This window comes from Megalops cyprinoides, chromosome 24 (genome assembly GCF_013368585.1).
Source record: "Megalops cyprinoides isolate fMegCyp1 chromosome 24, fMegCyp1.pri, whole genome shotgun sequence".
Taxonomy (NCBI): domain Eukaryota; kingdom Metazoa; phylum Chordata; class Actinopteri; order Elopiformes; family Megalopidae; genus Megalops; species Megalops cyprinoides.
Window position 1 is genome coordinate 16,447,434 of NC_050606.1, and position 19,106 is coordinate 16,466,539.

Sequence of the window (19,106 nt, forward strand, 5' to 3'; positions counted from 1 at the left end):
CAGGGTACCAACCGAAGAGAGAGAGAGAGAGAGAGAGAGAGAGAGAGAGAGAGAGAGAGAGAGAGAGAGAGAGAGAGAGAGAGAGAAAGAGAGAGAGAGAATGACAGAGACATAAAAAGGAGTGGGAGAGAAGAGAGCAAGGCTCTGCAAGACTTTCACATTGATGCAGCATTTTCCCTTTACTGTTTATGTCAATTCAATCTTGTCTTTTTTCATACATAGTTACCATGCAGCGTTTACACAAATGCCATATGACCTGTCGATCACTTTATTTATTGTCTCTGTGGTTGGTACTCCCACCAGTGACCCTGCTTTGGAAGCACTGCCCTTTGAACAATCATGCCAATAAAGCACAACTCCAGTCTTGAGTCTTGAGAGACTCTTGAGAGGCAGAAGATAGAAAGTAAGAGAGAGAAAGAAAAATAGAAATAGAGAAAGCTGTCTTCACTCTGTTGAGAGCTGAAAGGGACAATTTCCAGACTTTCCCCTTCTGTGCGCAGACATTAAGCCCCTTGGTCAGCTCCTACCCTGGTTAAATAACGTGGCGGAGATGCATTAGTCCATTCTAGCCACATTCAGCTCTAAAGGGCCTCAAAACATCAGAGGAGAGGCTGGGTGTAGAGTGTAGCCTACTGCATTCAAGGCAATTTTTAGTATAAGAAAGTGCTCTGCTTTAACCTCTGAAGCACATACTAGAATTATCACAGAGAGAAATATGAAAGCACCCCAGAAAGTTGATTATCACGTGAGAACTATTCAAAGGGCACATATGTTCATAGCATGTAGCAGGTTGTTCAGTCAAGACGGATAATGCATGTGTATGGGTACAGATGTATATAAACGCCACGTCCAATTTGAGGAAGGCCAAGTGTGGTGAGGCGCAAGGTCAGGCTCAGACAGAGAACAGGCCCGGCGTAATGTGAGAGAAATCACAGTCATTCCACGTGCAAAGCCAATATTTCGAGGGTCTTTGACCGAAATTCAAACTGAGCTGCGCCACCAGCGAGAGGCACTTTTAAATTCTCATTTTTCGGCTCGAGAGGAGCCCGCTGCGGCCTGCATGGATCCTGCCACTGCACTGAGGTACCGAGAGAGCCAGAGCGGCACTGACAGACAGAGGGAGGGGGAGGGAAGGAGAGGGAGTCGGCGGCAGCGATCACCCTCACACGACCGACACGCCCCGCACCCCACGAGCTCCGCTGTGTGTATCTAATTGCTCCTGCTTGCGCGGCGGTACGCGGCTCAGTTCCTCAGAGGAGACGTCCCTTAGGCAGTGACGGCGGATGGGTAAGTCAGACGGAGTGAGAGAGACTTCATCTTCTCCGGCTGGAGCTACTTCATTATGGGAAGCTGAACATGGATGAACTGGGGAAATGACTGAGGGAAGGAGGGTGGGGGAGAAGGGGGGACTTGTTTACATTCGTTATTTGACCGGTGTGTGAAGTGGGGAGAGGGAGAGAGAGGCGGGAGGTGAAGGCGGGTATGGAAGGACAAAGAATGGATATTTGAGGGAGAAAGGAGGGAGGAGTCTCAGATGCAGGGAGCAGATGAAGGTGGGGGAAACATCAGGAAGAGATGGTGGAGAGAAAAACGAGGGGAAGACGATCAAGGGACTGACCGTGAGGGGAGAGTAGGGGAGAGAAGGAGGAGACGGAGAGGATGCAGGGCTGAACCAGCCTAGAGGGAAGTGACAGAACTGATGGAATAGGTCAGTAACTGACATCATCATTAACACTGGGCAACCCAAACAACTCCAGTCAGGGGGGTCAACTCAGATCCAGTACATCCTGCCAAGAAACCTTTCATGGGATGCATTCGCTGTTTAATCAGCACCTCCCGCCACTCCACTAACAAGGTGATGGGCCGAAATTAATTGTGCAGAGAGAGGGGGTGCAAATCTCTCACTAAGAGTAGCTCACTGCTCCTGAAAAGAGGGGCAGCCGTCTGTGTTGGATGTCGACCTGAAGCACCAAGTGGACAGACTGCAGTGGAGATGCACCCTGGCCATCCGACTGGACCAGGGCCAACCCACTCCCTGCCCAGACACACACTCTGCAGTGCCTGGGCTCTGCTGCAATTGGCTGGGCATTGTGGTGCATGGGGGGCTCTTATTGGCTAGGACTATACACGCTGGTGACCACCCACAGCAGCAGGGCAAGGCCACTGAGCGAATCAGTACCAGCATTTACAGAGCAAGGGAGAGCAATTCATAGAGCAAGAATATATCTACCATAAGGAGTCAGACCGATTAGCTTAGATGGCAAGCCCTTCCCTTTCAGAACAGGCTGAGTCTTACAACCCAGGTTAGAGCCTAGTATACAGTACTCTAAAATAAGGGCGTATAAAGGGGAAAAAAAAAGCAAAAAAGGGAGACCAGATTACAAGGGAGCCTCCCACAAAATAAACAACCTGACACAAATGCTTGTGTTTTGGATCCAACCATCTGTCAGGGAAAAGAGCTGCCAAAGTGACCTGATTCACAATCCATTACCCATGACAGAGATAGACTTTGGACAGGCTGTGTTATCCAGTGTAACCCCTGTGGGTCATATCTGAAATATCCACCATGATGCAGATGCAGCTTACCGCAACATAGCTGTCCCCTCCTTGGGCAACAGCTACAGGCAGGCCTGACACAGTGCAAAGCCATGGGTGCCACAGAGCTGCCAGGCGAGGAGGAGAGAGGCACACACCCAGAGGCTCATCTTGCGCAACACCCGGCAGCTCCCAGAAAAATGTCATCAGCTTTCGGGATGAGGAAATTACTGTAAAATTACCATTGTGATTAATGTCTTTCACAGAGCAAACCTACATCCATAAATTGCATCAAAGACTAATGGAGATCAGCTATATCCTAATGAATGCAATGGATTAAAGCTGCTTTGAATACTTAAGAGGCCAGTGACATTCATAAAGAGACCCTTGGACACGATTAAATCACGCAGTTGCTAATTTCCAATACGTTGTGACACCCATGAAAATGTGGGCTCTCACAAAATTGGTGTAATGTTTCAAAGCATTTTTGCAATGTTAAGGAAACATTACATGAATGTTACTGGCTGCAAACTGGCCCTAACCCCATTGTCTAACCCCACAGTATGGTGTGTTTAAAAGGCAGCCACATTGTAATACCAGCGGAATGCCACGTCAGTAAAATGTTTATGTTACCAAAGCTAGTTGTGTGGAAACTGATGCTGGCTCTCTCTCTCTCTCACACACACACAGAGCAAAGTGTGTTCACTGCTAGGGATTTGCTGAGCATTGGAAAGATAAGGAGGTCATGTCTCCTCCACAGATCTAATCAATCAAACACGGAATTTCCCTCAACAGAAGCTCCTTAAACCTGCATCCGGACTACTTAATCAATCTGTAGTGTCAGGATCTGATACCCTACATGGAGAAGTTCAAGCACACTTAATTACTTGAGTATTCCCATGATGCATAAGAACTGTGGAGGACCAGAGTCCTCTGTGTATCCCAAAATTCCCATAATCAGATGGCTCCAGTTGGATCGTTGCTTCATGTATATTTCATGTGCTGCACAGCTGCAATTCCCACATACACTGACCTATGATTAGTTAGAAGGTTAGTGCACAAAACTGTGGGGAATAGAATGAGCATTGGGGTAGCTGACCCTGAATCAGCTCTCATCGATACCATTTAACTTCAGTAATTCAAAAGATCACTAGATGAAACAGTAGCTAAAGCTTTCCATGGATGTAAGGCAAACCAGCAAATTAGAAACCAATGACACCGAATAACCTCAACAGGTTTTTCAGTTGCTCTCCAAAATATAAACTGGAAAACCATTCAAGAGTCCAAATGCAGACGAGTAGGTTACATACACATTAACCAACACTAACACAAGAGAACCAGATGTGATTGCATGCTATTAAGCAGCATCTGTATGTCGAAAGTTCAATGGCTGAGTCAAGTGACCGTGAAGATAAAGCACATATGCTAAAAGAACAGCTGTCAGGGAGAGACGCACCATAGCCTGGAACAAGCAGCGACAAAATAACATGCACAACTACATCCGATCACAGGCGCCATGCCTTTCATCAACCTCAACGCCCTCTCTTCAACCACTTTATAGACACCATCTTACTTCAGTCAAAGTGTGAGAAGCGAAAGCACCACATCACCGCACGCTCATATCACTGCAAAAAGATCAATGGGAGAGGTAAGTCGAACCACGGCCCTCAAGTACGCGGCGTGTAGCATCATCAAACTCTTCTCTGCTCTTCTGAGAGCAAGATTTAGAATCGCCTTACTGCTACCCCTGTCTTCCTTGTTTACGCTCACCGATGCTAATGGAAGACATGCCAGGTCTGCAGACGCTAATTCAAGGGGACGTAGTACAAGCCGGTACGTCCACAACATGAGTCAGAATCTTAACAAGCTTTAATCTCTGCTCCATTTACACCGAGATCGATGCAGACCCCCCCCTGACATGCTGATATCGAGGCGTGATTCCGAATCGCCGATGGGCACTTCCGTGGTGGTAAACAGCGGGTCTGACTCGCCGGAAAATGCTCCATGTTCACCCTATAAACGGCCTTACGCGATCTATTCCCAATTAATAAATCAACGCAAATGAACTGGCACCTTGGCCGGACTTTCCCCTCGGTATTTAGCATGACGAATCTCTCCCTTACGCTGACGGTGTAAAAACTGACCGCCCCGCTGATCAGAAATGACGACGCCCCCGTGTAACGACGAACGATGCCCTTTTATCATCCATTAGCGGGAGCCGTCCTACTAATGCGCTCCCTGCTAGCGTGCCAGGAATTTTACACCTTGCGCCATAGCCACAGAATGAAGTGCTCACACGCGGCTAAGATAGCGCTGCCAACATTATGCCAGTTACACTGGGCCAGCCCCGCTAATTTATTATCATAAATAATGAATAAAAGCTTGCCCTTATGGCCATGGGATATAACCACATGTAAGGTACCCTTGAGCAAAATACTCTACCTCCACTGCATACAAATACAGTGTGAACTGGTAAAAGAATGCATCAAAAGTTAACCCCTGAGAATTACATGTTGTCCAAGTTAGAATTTTCTAGTATGTGACAAAATATAGGAAAATTCAAGTAAATGCCATCTTCCTCACTGTCTGGATACTGTAAAAGCTAATCGATGGCTAATGACTGAAAAGGGAACATGTCTGTGTTTGCTACTAATGTGAAATACATAGGCTGTAGCTTGCAGCTTGAAAACACTTGTGGTTTCCCTCAGAGAATCCTTGGTAAGTTTGTCACATTGGCATTCCCCAAAACAAATTGGCTCCAATTGTTGGAAAGATCCGAAAAAGGAATCACATGAAAGGCCCGTAAACAGCCCAGCTGTAATTGGTGTAAACGAACACACCCAACAGGGGCCGAAGTCGGGAGCGCCTCGGTGCCAGTGTGGGAATAACGACCCGCCCCTTCCCAGGGGGCCGCGGGGCGCAGTTCCTGTCTCGGGTGGGCGGGGAATGACAGATGTGCCTTCTGAGATAAGTCTCTGAAGCATCCATCAAACGGCAGGAAAATGACTTCCTGTTTAAAGGCTGCGATGCATCTGTGTGATTAGGGCTGACCCATGGCTTCACCCACTGTCCCTGGGGGGATGCCACCACCACACGCGCTCAGCGATGACAGGCACAGAATGGGTGTGGCCTCAAGAGACTTGTTTACAGGGAGACTGATAGCAGCCTATTTTCCACAGGATGGAGAGTCTAAACAGACATGTTCCCCACTGGAAACAGAATTCTTAAAACGGCTCTTTGGATCAAAATCAAAAGCTGAATGTTTGCCTTTAGCATATAAGATACTGGATGGGATCTACTCAGAATCCAATTCAAACAGAATTATTCACAGCCATTCCAGTGTGTCATATGTCTGGATGAGTACCACACTGGATCCAGTCCTTTTACACAGATCCAGGAGAACGTTCTACCAGCAGTTCTGTATCTCTGATGAGTTCGCTAGAGTGACTGTGGGTTAGGTACACATCTATACATCCACATGGATTGTCAGTACACTTAAGGTCTGAAACCTACAGCCTGTTGAGTACCCAAATGTGTCCTCTGCTTTGCAGTGTGACAGCGTGTATGCGCAGTGATTGTCTGCGCAGTGAGCGCAGCCGTTACACAGAGAGATGCTAAGGCGAAGTGATCATTACTTCACATTGCGTTTGCTTGGCAGACGCTTGTCCAGAACAACTTACATCGCTTGGAATTTTAAATGTCATCCATTTACGCAGCTGGATGTTTGCTGAGACAGTTCAGGTAAAATACCTCGTGCAAAGGTACAACAGGATGCAAGGAACCAGTAACCTTCGGGTAATGAGCCCTCCTCCTAACCAACTGCACCCTGCTGCCACTGGTCAGCACCCTGAGCACTATAGGCTTCCCATAAGCCGAAAAACACAAGGTTTACTGATAGAGATGGGCGTGAGCTTCTGTTGTGAGTCTCACTGTGTCCACTGACTGGGAGGAGGCGGCCGGCGGGAGGACTTACTCAGCAGCTGGCAGCTCAGGACCTGCAGGCTTCTCTTCATGGTATGATGTGGTTGGGCCCCGCCCCCTCAGTGCTCATGGCTCTCTGTGGAACACCAGACAGACAATGACCCCATCATCACCCGAGACACATGTGGCTTCCGGCTTTCGCAGCCTTACACTTCCTACGCAGCCTGTGAGGGTAAGACATGTGCAACACAACATCCTTACAGGCAGCAGCTGAGGTCACGATGCTTCATCATTACACTTACATTATTACATTCAGTTCTCCAGAGTTATTCAGAATGACTGACATTGGTTATAGTTCTTGTACATCATCAATTTATATAGCTGGATATTTTCTAAGGCCACTATGGGTTAGGTAACTTGCCCAGGGGTACAACAGCAGTGCCCCAGCAGGGAACTGAACTGACAACTTTTAGGTTACAAGCCTGTCTCCTTACCACTCCACTCATCTGCTGCCACAAGGGTGTAACGTTAGCGCCCCATACCCTGTTGGCTGATGTCATATGAACCATCTCTTCTCATTTTTCTGTCAGCTGTATTGACTTCACTGCATCCAATACAGCAAGAACAAACCACAGAGCTACATATCAACCCTGCTTCATTGTAACACGGTTTGATCATGCTGTAACAAAGTTAACAGGCAAAGTGGTGAGACCAAAAGCACAAGGAGGAGGAAAGCAGTGTTGGGGGGTGTCTGAGGTCAAAGGTCGCTTCTCCTCTGTCAAAGCAAAATGTTAACTTTAAAGAATTTGATAATGCACAAGATACTAATAATCCTAATGGCCTGTTTGGCAGGAAACTAGTGATCTGCCCCTCTCAATGACTGGCTACAGTAATTCACTCGATCCCAATCCACCAGCAGGGGGAAACTGGCGAGGTGAATCTGTTCGCATGATCATTGGCACTGCTAACAGAGTCCTGGCGGTGCATAATGGGGTGGATTCAATCACAGACAGCCAGGATGTTAGGAACAGAAATGGAAGAACCACACTCTGATCCCCAACCCATGGTCCCCACCTCTGAGAGTTAAATACTAAAATGTCACTCAGGGTCTCTGGCTCTTGGAGTGGCGGCACAGCCGGCTCTGTGTGTGAGTCATGAAGCCTAGCGAGCCGTTCGGTGGTGCCTAGCCAATGAGACGGAGCAGCAGGCCTGATATGGGAGGCTTTTATTCGCCAGCTGTTCTGCTCAGCGCTGCGTGACACCCTTACCGAAACAACCGTCCCTGGAGCCGGCTGTGTGAAAATGCCAGGCGGTTAAATCACAAGGGGGGAGGGTGTTAACGAATGAGGTGGCAGACCAATTCGCTTGGTTTTCTGTGAGCCGTGCTCACCTCTCCGTCACCCTGGAGAAAGACATTTCCTCTCTGACGTAACCCTGATTTCTACAGCGGCGGAAATTCAGAGGTGTGATCCAGAGAATGTGTGAGATGTTAAATTGGATGCACAGAGCCTCGGTGTGGAGAAGCTGGCTAACACTTCTCACAAAAATGAACAGAAAGAGCAAATATAAAAAAACCTAACAATTTATTTTAAAAAACATCAAACAAAAGGAACCAGTCTGAGCACACAATCAACTGAAGAAAAGTGAGCCTCCTCCTCTCCAGCCACATACCTGTATTTAATATGCCCCTAATTAGGCAGGTATGGCTCATTAACCATTGGCTGGTTGCTCAAAAGTAAAGTACACATATTGACAATTACAATTTACTAATCAAACTGATCAATTAACCTGTTCAAATGAAACTGATCGCTGAGCTCAATTATTAACAAGGTTGAAAATAGAAAGACAACAATCCTTAGACATTTCACAAATTGACAATTGAAAAACAGTTTTGGGGGAACGGTGAAGGCTCTCCTTATGAGAAAAATTAGGCAAGCGTTGATGAAACAATGTTCCGACACTGACACGCCATGGACACCAATCAGTAGTTCGCCAATCAGAACTGTCCCACTGTGTTCATTCCCTGTGATGTCACAGACAAAATCACACAATGCCATTGCTTGTGTCATTCACTTGACATTTCGTTCTCCTTGTATTTATGAGTTGCAAACTCACAGGAGGTGACAGGAGCAAAGAATAACCCAGGGCAAAACGATGCTCTCACAACCTTTCTGCAACATTCTGCCAATGTCATATTTAATTATACCCCAAGTTTGTGTCCCTTCATCTTGTGTTTGTATCCATTCACCTTGAATCTTGAGTGTGCCGTATGGATAACAGCATAATTGACCAGCAGTGAATATTAGAATCCTTCCCTTTGTACTGTAATCCATCTGTTTACGCAAGCAGCGGGGGAAAGTTTCCCCACAGTTCATCACTCTGCTCCCCCTCACTGCTGAAGAATGTAGTGCTTGTTGTTACATTGTCATTATTATCAGCAAACAGTAGTTGGCGCTGTGAGTTTTTGGCATGACCTGTCGATGTGTGCTAACTGTAGTTGTTTATTAAAAAACAGCAGAGCAGAAATGGCTATCAGTGTGTTTGCCTGCGTTTGTGTGTCGTTCCAGTTCCTCCGCACATAATATATCAGTAAACATAATCCTTGTGGTGAATTTGTGATGGCGCTATCAGAGGAGAGCTGCTGCTGTTCTGCTTAGCTGCCTCTGTTCGGTAAGCGGTTAGCAGCCAAAGCAAAAGCAGGGAGAGAATCACAGCCTACAATCACCTGTCAGGTGTGACAAGCAATGGCAGAGGGACCCTGAGTGCATACAGTAGTACAAACACTATGCGGGGCTTTTGGGGCAAACTCATACCTGTTACTATTTGTATGCTTATTACAGCAGCTCCTGTTCTGATAACATTCTGTATTGATAGAGTCAGATTGTCATTGTTGGAGCCTCTCTGGCAGGGTGCGTTACTCAAACCCACGACCATCTGGTTGTGTATCTAGCGCCCTGACCACAGCTCCGCTAGTGCTACGAGTCCTCCTACTCTCGGACTGTGGTGCGAGACGAGGCACGGCACACAAGGGGGTGGTAACAGATATCGCAGGACATTTGTGACTGCGTGTGTGTGTGTGTGTGCTCTTATCAGATACAGGCTTCCCTGTAATGCTGAATCTAGGCCACATCAGTTTTATCCAACAAATGGAATTTCCTGTATATTTACAATAGTTTGTAGTAGCATTTTTTAATTCATTGGTATAAACACCCATGAATTGTGCAATGCAAAATCACTGTGGCTAATTTTCTGAAATTGCACATATGGATGGTAAATCAAAGCAGACTTTCATCTGAGGGGATTAGCTTGTCTCAGATCTCAGAGAACAGTGAGGAGGAGTCAGGATTCAGGATTCAGGATCCAGCAGGTATAGGCCCCCCTGAAATATCTGGAATGTTCTGGCATCTGAACGGCAAGCGTGCCACGCTCCGTGGCGCTTCCTCGTCTCCTCCACGGTGACAGCCCATCTCACGGCAACCAGCACACGCTGTCTCCGTGGCAACCGCAATGGCACAATATACTCATATCTCCATTGCGAGGCACGGTGACGATCTGAACATGAGGAAAACTAGAACTGGAGAGAGGGAAAGGGTCCTTGCTTTCGATGTACCCTCCTCCCCTTCTTCGGAAAACAATAAAGACCTGCTGTCACCCACAATCCCTCCCCAATAATATCTGACTGGCTAAACTGACTTCCCACAGTAACAGTAAATGGCCTGCCTGGAGGGCAGCTGTACTTAATCTCCTTCAAGGTCAGTGGACACTGGATAATGTAATAAACCTGTCTATCACTCTCCCTGAGGGGACAGGCCCCGGTGACAGTGATTTTAGATTACCGCTGCCCCCATCTCCCAGGACAGACTCCTAGAGCCATGCTTTCCTCCTGTGGAGAGAGGGGAGTTCAGTCAATCTGAGCGATTAGGGTTTAGCCACCTGTCAGAGTCACTTCACCTGCCCCCCCATCACTTCCCGGCCATCGGTGTACAGTTTCTGTGAAATAGATGCACTGTCCTGCTTTGTGCTTATCACTGTTTGTGTAGAACTGATAAGATAGTGTTCTCCTGCTTTGAATGCGTTATAAATATGCATTGCCTTTTCCAAAACTACATTAAATTGGCTGCACCTGATTCAGCAAGGACAGAGACAATGAATGAAACCAAGTTTCAAACATATGCATTCTCATCAACACTCTTCAGCGCTGTGTCACCCAGAGATGTGGGAACCCCTCATAGAAAAGACAAAACACTGCAAAAAGAGGAGCCGGTATAACACATGCTTATTTATCAGCTTATCAAGAGCACGTCTTCTGGGTGCCGCAAACAGAATGATCCATTTACACAGCTTGATTCTGTGTATTACTGGTTAAGCCGGTGTTAAGCACAAAGACCCAGGCTCCCCACCAACTGCTCTACACTCCTGTACCCCTGTCCCTCCTGGCCCATGGTGCCTTTCTCCCTGGTTGCCATGGTGCCCTCTCAAAGCGAGGGAGCATATCACAGTTCAGCTATATGGCTGATGAATCCCTTTTGAGCACACTGGTAAAACCCAAAATCCCAGTAACGCCTTGGTTGAGACCACATCGGTTTTGTATGGTATGCAGAACATGCCGTTGATATGCAAAAGTAGCAGTTTTAAGTCGTCCAGGGAAAGGAATATCCATAGTTTACGATGCAACAGGATCACTGTGGCTAACGGTCTGGAGTTGTGAGCTTGGACGAGATGCATGAATGTCGAGTTTGCCTAAGGAGACTTTCTACTTGCCGCTGTGCAGGAGCTGTGATTTAAATCGAGAATAACCTTCAGGCCCCGGGTAGAGAGGCCTGGAATCTCTTGAGCATTCTGGCACAAGTGCTACAGTTCCACTGCTCAGCACAGTCTGCTGCCATGGTGTGCTCGGAAAGTGGAAGCTAGCTTGGCTACGTGACTGACAAACCTCTTGTGCAGCACCCTCTGTACTTAAGCATCTTTCATTGTGTTTGACGCTTTGTACTTAATCATGTGCTGTCATGGCTTCTCTTCACAAACCTGCTTTACATCGGGGAAAAAAACACTGGGGAAAAAAAAAACAGAAGCTCTAAAAAGGAAGCAGGCTGATTCTGTAATTAAAGACCTTGGAACAGCCATAGAATGGAAAGTAAGTGCTGAAAGTGCGTCACAAGGAACCTTGCGAGAACGTTTTTCCCATCGGCCGAGTGCCTGCGAGACCCCGGGTTCCATTTGCACACAAATGAGACCCAGCCGCGGCAAGCGCACAGCTGTCTGAATGAAGGATGGACAGGAAGGCACTTTGAATCCCAGCACCGTTTAAGGAAGGTCATGACATTTACACGTGGGAATACCGCAATCCGAGCCACATCCCCGTAGGAATAACTACCTGAGTGATCTCGCCACGAGCCAAGACTTTTACAACGCTGTAAAGGCTTGTTAGGCAAAATGAAAGGAGGATTATGGGATTATCTGCATGAAGGAGGACCGCCTTCTGTGTTTCTCTAAGTGATGGAAGCAAAGCAGGAGACACGGGTTCAGAGGACACCTCGTCCCGCTCATAGCATGACTGATGAGTTGTGGCAAGTTAAGGAAAGGAGGATTAGAAGATCATACCAGGGCGCCACCCACTGGGGTGACAGAATGGGAGGAGCTCAGGTCTTAACTGGTTTATTCACTGGTGGTCGGTTTTGGGGAGGCGGGGCACTGATACCCATTGCCACTCCTCCCTCTCCCCCCCTGCATGGGCTCAAATTCAAACTCAAATGAAAATAAGCCAGTGCTCCACAGCAGCGGGGAGGAGAGTGTGACTCATCTTCGGTCGGAAATCAATGATGAGCTCCGGGCAGCGCCAGGCGAATCCGCACATGTTTCTAAATTGCCTTTTCTTTTTGGAGGAGCTCCAACGATATCGCCGCTCCACACTGCCTTTACACATCAGTACAGCACAAATTATTTGTCAGGAGAAGAACACAGCGTAAATCTTCTGGTAATTTTGTGCAAGGAAAAACCATAATTGTAGTTAAAACATTTCAACAAGTTGTGGTGATGAACATTCCAGACAGTGTTAACCCAACACCTCTCCTGGAAGAAGTGGGAGATTTCATACTATGGTCACAACATGTTGAAACAACGCTTGGATGACTGAAAACAGAGATTAACACATTGTAACCTGGTTGCACTATTATGGGTATGCACAACAACGTTGGTACAGGCAAAATTCCATTGGGAGACGCTCTTATCCAGAGTGACTTAAACAACTTACGATTTTTACATGCTATCCATTTATACAGCTGGATATTTACTTAGGCCTGGCGCACACTAGAGGATTTCCAAATCTTAACCAATTTCAAAAATGTGGGAGACCACAGACATAACGACAGATTTGACTGATTTTTAATATTTTAATCATAAGAACGCACACACCAGATGATTCAGTCAAGACGCAGGATCACACACTTATTATAAACGATTTCAGAGTGGCGATTCCAGGGACAGAAACTCGTCAGAGCAAAGAAAACATGGAGGCGGACTGTCAGCTTCAGCTTGCTGCACTAGTGTGTGCTATGTTTTGCACAGAAAAAAAACAAAGGAGAAAAAAACTGTGGATGCAGTCATGGCTAAGCTTATACATTTTGCAGTGCGAGCTGGAGTTGAGTTGGAAATAAAGTTTTATTGTTAGTCTCAAACGGGGCTTGTGCAAGCTACTGCTACAAGCTATTTGTTATTTGTATACAGGTGGAGGGGAGAGTGAAACCTGTGATCATTAGAAATGTAGTCATTTTTATACATTCTCTGACCTTCCACTGCCACGGAGATGCCGTTCCATATTAATATTATTGTGCTCTGGGCTTGTACGAAGGTTAACTGTCAATTGCTGGGTTGGTGATGCTTCCCAGTCAGCTCGCTGTCATTGGCTATTGTGGGTTTCTGCTCAAGATTCCATCGCTGTTCCTTTCACACTACAGGATTTCAAGTCAAATATGAAACACGTTTGATATTTACGATTCGAAATCAGGGAGACTCCGATCAAGTCGGTAACACTAAGGTTACATCTGTAAACCCCTCACACTACAGGACCATTTGGGCAGACAATCGGTTCTGACCAGCCCCGACGCCCCCCCCGGACCCAAAATCGGTCCGATTATCCTCTAGTGTGGGGCCAGCTTTAGACAATTTGAGTACCTTGCCCAAGGGTACAACAGCAGTACCCCAGCAGGAAATCGAGGCAGCAACCTTTGGGTTACCAGCCCTCCCCCTTACCACTATACCACACTGCTGCGCAGTCTCCCCTCCACCAAGTCCCTTCTCCTAACACAGATCACCTGCCCAGCAGGAGTGCTTCTCATCTGCGCAGAGGTGTGTCCAGCTGTGCAGCCGCTGTATGGTGCTGAAGCACAAAGAGTGGGGAGTGTGCTTCTAAAGCCATCAGTCTGTACTCTGCCTGTGCAGCACTGGCAGGTCAGGATCATTATGATTCCTCCATACGTCTTACCGGTGCGGATCTAAGTGGAGGGACAGCGGAAGACCATTAAGATCCCATCTGGCCACTGTGAGTACATCAAGCTCCCAGCATGCACCTTACCCCTCCATTAACTCTGTGAGCAATAGCCCTTATTTAACAGCGGTGGGGAGTCTTTCCTAAACACACTTTCACGGAGAAGTAAATGCGTGCGCACACACGCACACACACAAACACACACACACACACACACACACACACACACACACACACACACACGCAGTAATCAGCATGTTTATGGTAGGTTTATTACTTCTTCTGGGAGACACAGACGCTCACTATCTTGATTTTGTGAATTGTTTAACTTTGTCTTGAAGAAATTTGTTCTTGCCTTGAATCCCAACTTAAAATTGCAAATAATATTGAATTAAAATTTAAATTAAATAGAAAGCACGTAGCCGTCAAGCAGGATGAGGATTTGACGAGTGGAGTATAACAGAGTTGCCGTAAATCCAACAACTAACGATCCCTGACAGGAAAGAGAGGAGAGCAAACCCAGCGTGACGCCTGTGTCACCACATCGCTCTGCGTCGGCAGGCTCTGACAGCTAAACTCCGCCACCTGCTCGCTGGCGACATCCGTCACCGGCTTCCCTCCCCTCCGGAGAGTGGCTCCTGCCTCCTACCCTCACAATCCACCACACTGCCACACTCAACAACTTTCAATCACTCGCCCGCGGAAACAAAATCACTGACGAACCGCCAACCTTGGCATTACCGTGGGACTCACGCCCAATTCCTGAAGTCCCCCTACTTATCCCCCCAATCATCTCCGTAACTCAGACGGGGTAGAAGAGCTCCGGCGGCTGTGAGCGAGGGATCTTACCATCAATCGTATCACGAATGTCACGCCGCGCGTCTCCCATTGCCGCCAATTCCGCGTCCTCGAGTGACCCCCCCTCGCTGCTGACAGCCTGACGCCATTCCACCTGACGCTTTACAGATCATACCTGACGCCGTTCTGCCTGATGGTGGGAAAGCTGGTCTGACAGCTGGTTATAAGGTCTCCTATACAGCGTATGAAACCGCTGCAGCAAGAACCAGGACAGGGTCACCCAGGGCAGAATAAGACAGAACAGGGGTTAGCCCCCCTGACGCACTACATATATGCGCTCCCCTCAGTGCTGAGAAGACACAGGCAGGGACCCACAAGCAGGCCAGTCTCTGTAAACGTCAGAATTACAGTGTCAAACGCTCAGCCCTGAAGGGCCAAAAATGGCCATCCATCTCCTACCACAGACTCTCCACATGCATCCTGTGTGTGATCGCTCTGAGGGAGAGAAGGGGGATTGGGGGCTCTGGTATTAATATTAATCTTTCATCACTCAGAGGGCTCCTTTAATACACGGACTCGCGGAGGCTTGGAGGCGCATTAAAAATGAATGGAAACATTAAAAAAGAGGGAATGATCTGCGCTGGTAATGATTAAACGGAGAGAGAGCGGACAGCCTCCCTGGGAGCGACGGATAGAGAGAGAGAGAGAGGGAGAGAGAGAGGGAGAGAGAGTTGCGGGGGCCCAACTTCTGTGACTTTGAGAGGTCGGCTTGGGCTCTATGTTCCTTCCCCAAGTTCATACAGGAGAGGTATGTTTACATGGGGGGGGGGGTGATGGGGAGGACGAAGGATTATGATGAAGAAGGAGAAAGATCAGAGAGAGAAGAAAAACAGGAAGAAATGATAACAGTATATAAAGGAAGGTGACAGCGTGGTGTCATTTCACTTTAGTTCTGTTTATGAATCTGGTGTTATAATCTTTTTCATTCATATGCATACATATACATAGCATGTGTGTGTGTATGTATGTATCTTTTCAGTCCAGAGAGTGTGCAATTGTCAGTCTTGGCTTTTTCAGTTTTGGACTGATACTCGCTATCAGCACTTCATGCATGTTGTCCACAAGGTCTTTTCTCCTCTCCATATGTACAGCAAACATACTGTGTATGTAGTTAACTTTTTTTACAGAAAGGGGTCTTAGATCATGCAAAAGAAGCAAAGGGGAAGAAGGATTCGCAATTACACTTGCGTGCAGGGCTCTGAAAATATGACCCCTCTACATCTGTGTGCCGTGGAGTTTTCCCAGACACCCTCAGTAGACACCCAACCTTGCACAGCAGTCTCTGTGCTTCCCTGACTGAGGATGCCTCTCCTGTCTGACTAGCAGCACCGGCGTCGCCCGCTCCGCCGCGCCGCTATGGATTAGCGCTCGTCAGGGGAAAGCACACCCCGGGAATCAATGGCGGCGTTACACGTCCTGTAACGCTTCAGTGCCTGACGAGGCGACAGCGCACCTCCCCCCCCGCTTACCGAACGAGACGGTCACAAAAGACGAGGGCCGGACCCTCCAGAGCATTGATTAACGCGCGGCACGGCTAATGGAAGCCGGGCACAACTTAATGACCGGGAACGCTGCTGTTTACACTCCCCCGACATCTCCCTAATGTTTCTATCGATGCCGCTGCCGCTGCTCGTGAGCCAGTGCTTTGATTTATAAGATAGACCGCTGCCAGGCGCCCGCAGAGAGAAGGCAAAGCTGTTTTTTTAGCCAAAAATGAGTTTGATAAACTGTTTGCCCACATGCTGTGTGGTCAGCTAGTGGGGGGGGGGGGGGGGGCGAGGTGCTATGGCCACAGCTCGATAACCGTCGGCTGCAGCTTTAGAATCGTGCCCTCGGAATCCCGCCCAGACAGACCGCAGGAGAGAATATACGTTTATTGGCGAAATACATCTTCGCTTTTTACGGCGGCGACCGCGTCTCGTCTTTCCCCATCGCATAAATGTAAATGTTATTTTACGTGTGTGAGTGAGGAGTTTAAAATGATACCCCGATACCCTGCCTCGGCTCCCATAATCGGCGTTTTTATGTCAGCCCGTGAAGTGAGACTGCTCAACACTGAAACAGCCTGCCGTGTTTTCTGTCTGCAGCTCCCAGAGGCTTTTATCTGATACAAAATAAATGTTTTTATTCGGGAGAGTGAAATCAGCCATCGTGGTGGCTGGTTAAAGCACACCGCCCCTGGTTTGTTACATAAACCTGTGATATAATCTCCCATGAGGCCATGTATCTAGAGGAGGCAGAGTCTACTGTCTGGGTGCTTGATGCAGGTGCAGTCCTGTCAATCACAGACTGTGGGATGACGGGTGTAAAGGTGAGCATGGAGGGAGGAAGGCGGGGCTCCGGTGAATCAACCACATGTCATCGATTGGCCGCAGAGACCGACACCTGTCATTCCATCTCACAGGAGACGGAGACCGAGACTATCAATCACAGACTCACAGTAGCACCATGCTACACAGTACCACAGCCCTGCAGTGCATATGCCCCAATCAGAAACCACGGCAGCTTAATGTTGTGAGTTTCTGACGAGTGATGGGATTTTGCAGGGGTTGGGTGTTTCACAGTGACTAGAATACTTGACTAATGATCAGAAAGGTGTTCACTTCACTTCCTGGATGGGTAACACCTGTTGGTGAGAGCATTCTTGTAAGTTGTCAGTTCATTGAATTGAATAAAGTGTATGGAAGAGGTACACCACACAGGTAACCCTGCCCTGGGTAAGGCATGAAAAAAACTTTATGCTCTGTGCAGGACTTCATCATGTGACCCAAGAAAGCCTCACAGAGGTAGTTACTGGCTCATATAACAGCCAGTAGAAAACAGCAGACCCTCCACTACATGTCTAAAACACCTATCAATCTTCTCAGCCATCTTTCTCCCACCATTTCCTACATAAAAAGGATGAGCTGTTGCTTTGGCATGTTTTCAGTTCATTAAATTCCAAATAAGTAAGTAACAAATGACACACAAACACAACCTATCATGAAACCCACATTAGGCTCACACTGGGCTTTAGCGGTCTTTGTTTTGTCCTGATTCTCTATAAGACAAAGGTGAGACCGCAGTGAGGCGATGCCTCCTATTTATCAGTGTTTCCTCTTGAGAAACAATTGACTAGCTTCTGAGCCAAGGCTGAATGCTAGCTCTACATCATTTCCTCCAGGTGTCTCGGCCCTCATTGATGAGAGCGCATTTGTCGGGGGCCTTGTGTTGCTTCGGTAGCTGTTGTTAGAGGACCTCAGAGAAACAACAGAGATAAGCAGCAAGATCTCCCTCCCTGTCCTCTGAGATTGTCTAATGGAACAACAGAGACGAGGGCCTTTTTTTAGCCCCAGACACACGGCAGGCAGACATGTCGGGGACGTTTTAGGATGGTGACGTTGCCTTTTTGTTTCCCCAGGGGACAGGAGCGCGACTTGCGTCACGGCGTGACACTGCAGAAGCCACGGCGACAATGGCCAGACTGCCATAGGCCACCTATCTGTCCCTCTCCCAGCAGGCCGGGGGTAATTGCGTATATTGCTATATAAAGGTCCAGAACGTCACAGAGCTTCCAGAAAAGGCAACAGCGTGTCATGGCAAGAACAGAAGCCCGTCAGCTCTGAGTGGTCATATTCGTTTGTGTGGAGGGGCAAGCGGCTGGGTGTCACCCTTGCATTGCCTGCATGGGGAAATCGGCTCATTTGATAGGAGCAAGTCCCCAAGGTCTTATTCAACCTTATCATGGGTTACATGAGTTTCGGGAAGAGCAGCTTCTTTCTGCATCAGCTCCATGTCTCTAGGCGGGGAGGGATAGGCTTCTCGCCATCCACAGAGCTGAGATAGCTGCTGACGCAATCAAGGCGATACTCCCTTCCCATTGATGAAAAACGCCCTCTGAAGACACATTTCACCAGGGCCCTACATTCCACAGAGAGGCTACAGCTATTGCCTAAGCTGTGTGCCCACGGTTTTCCTTCTAAAAGTGGCCACTAAGGTAATTCCCCATGAAACAAGTTTTCTACGTTAATTTCCACAGATGACGAGGCGTGGGGGGGTATAAACCAGGGTGTTGTGAAAGAGGAGTTAGTCAGGGCTCGCACAGAGAACAGCATTATTACAGCAGGGTGGGAGCGTGCTGGAGAAAGGCAGCGGAGCCCCATGCTGTTAGATTGGCTTTCAAGGGTGAGCGCCCAGCGCTGAGCTGCTGTGATTAATTTAACGCTTTACCACAAAACCAGGGACACACAAAACGAAGTAGTAATCACCCGCAGCCCGCTCCGATGATTAGCTAGCTCGCATGTCAGCGTGGGGGGGTGGGGGGTGGGGG

General features: G+C 47.9%; 1 protein-coding gene across 3 annotated transcripts in view; it reads right to left on the reverse strand.

Moving 5' to 3' along the window:
• Positions 1-19,106, reverse strand: part of LOC118771242 (transmembrane protein 108-like) — a 45,503-nt gene that overhangs the window by 12,545 nt on the left and 13,852 nt on the right. For all 3 annotated transcript variants that reach the window (XM_036519177.1, XM_036519178.1, XM_036519179.1), the window contains exon 3: positions 6,509-6,592. In XM_036519177.1, coding sequence (XP_036375070.1) covers positions 6,509-6,548 — 40 coding nt within the window. In that variant the 5' untranslated portion in view covers positions 6,549-6,592. The remainder of the gene's footprint in view (positions 1-6,508; positions 6,593-19,106) is intronic.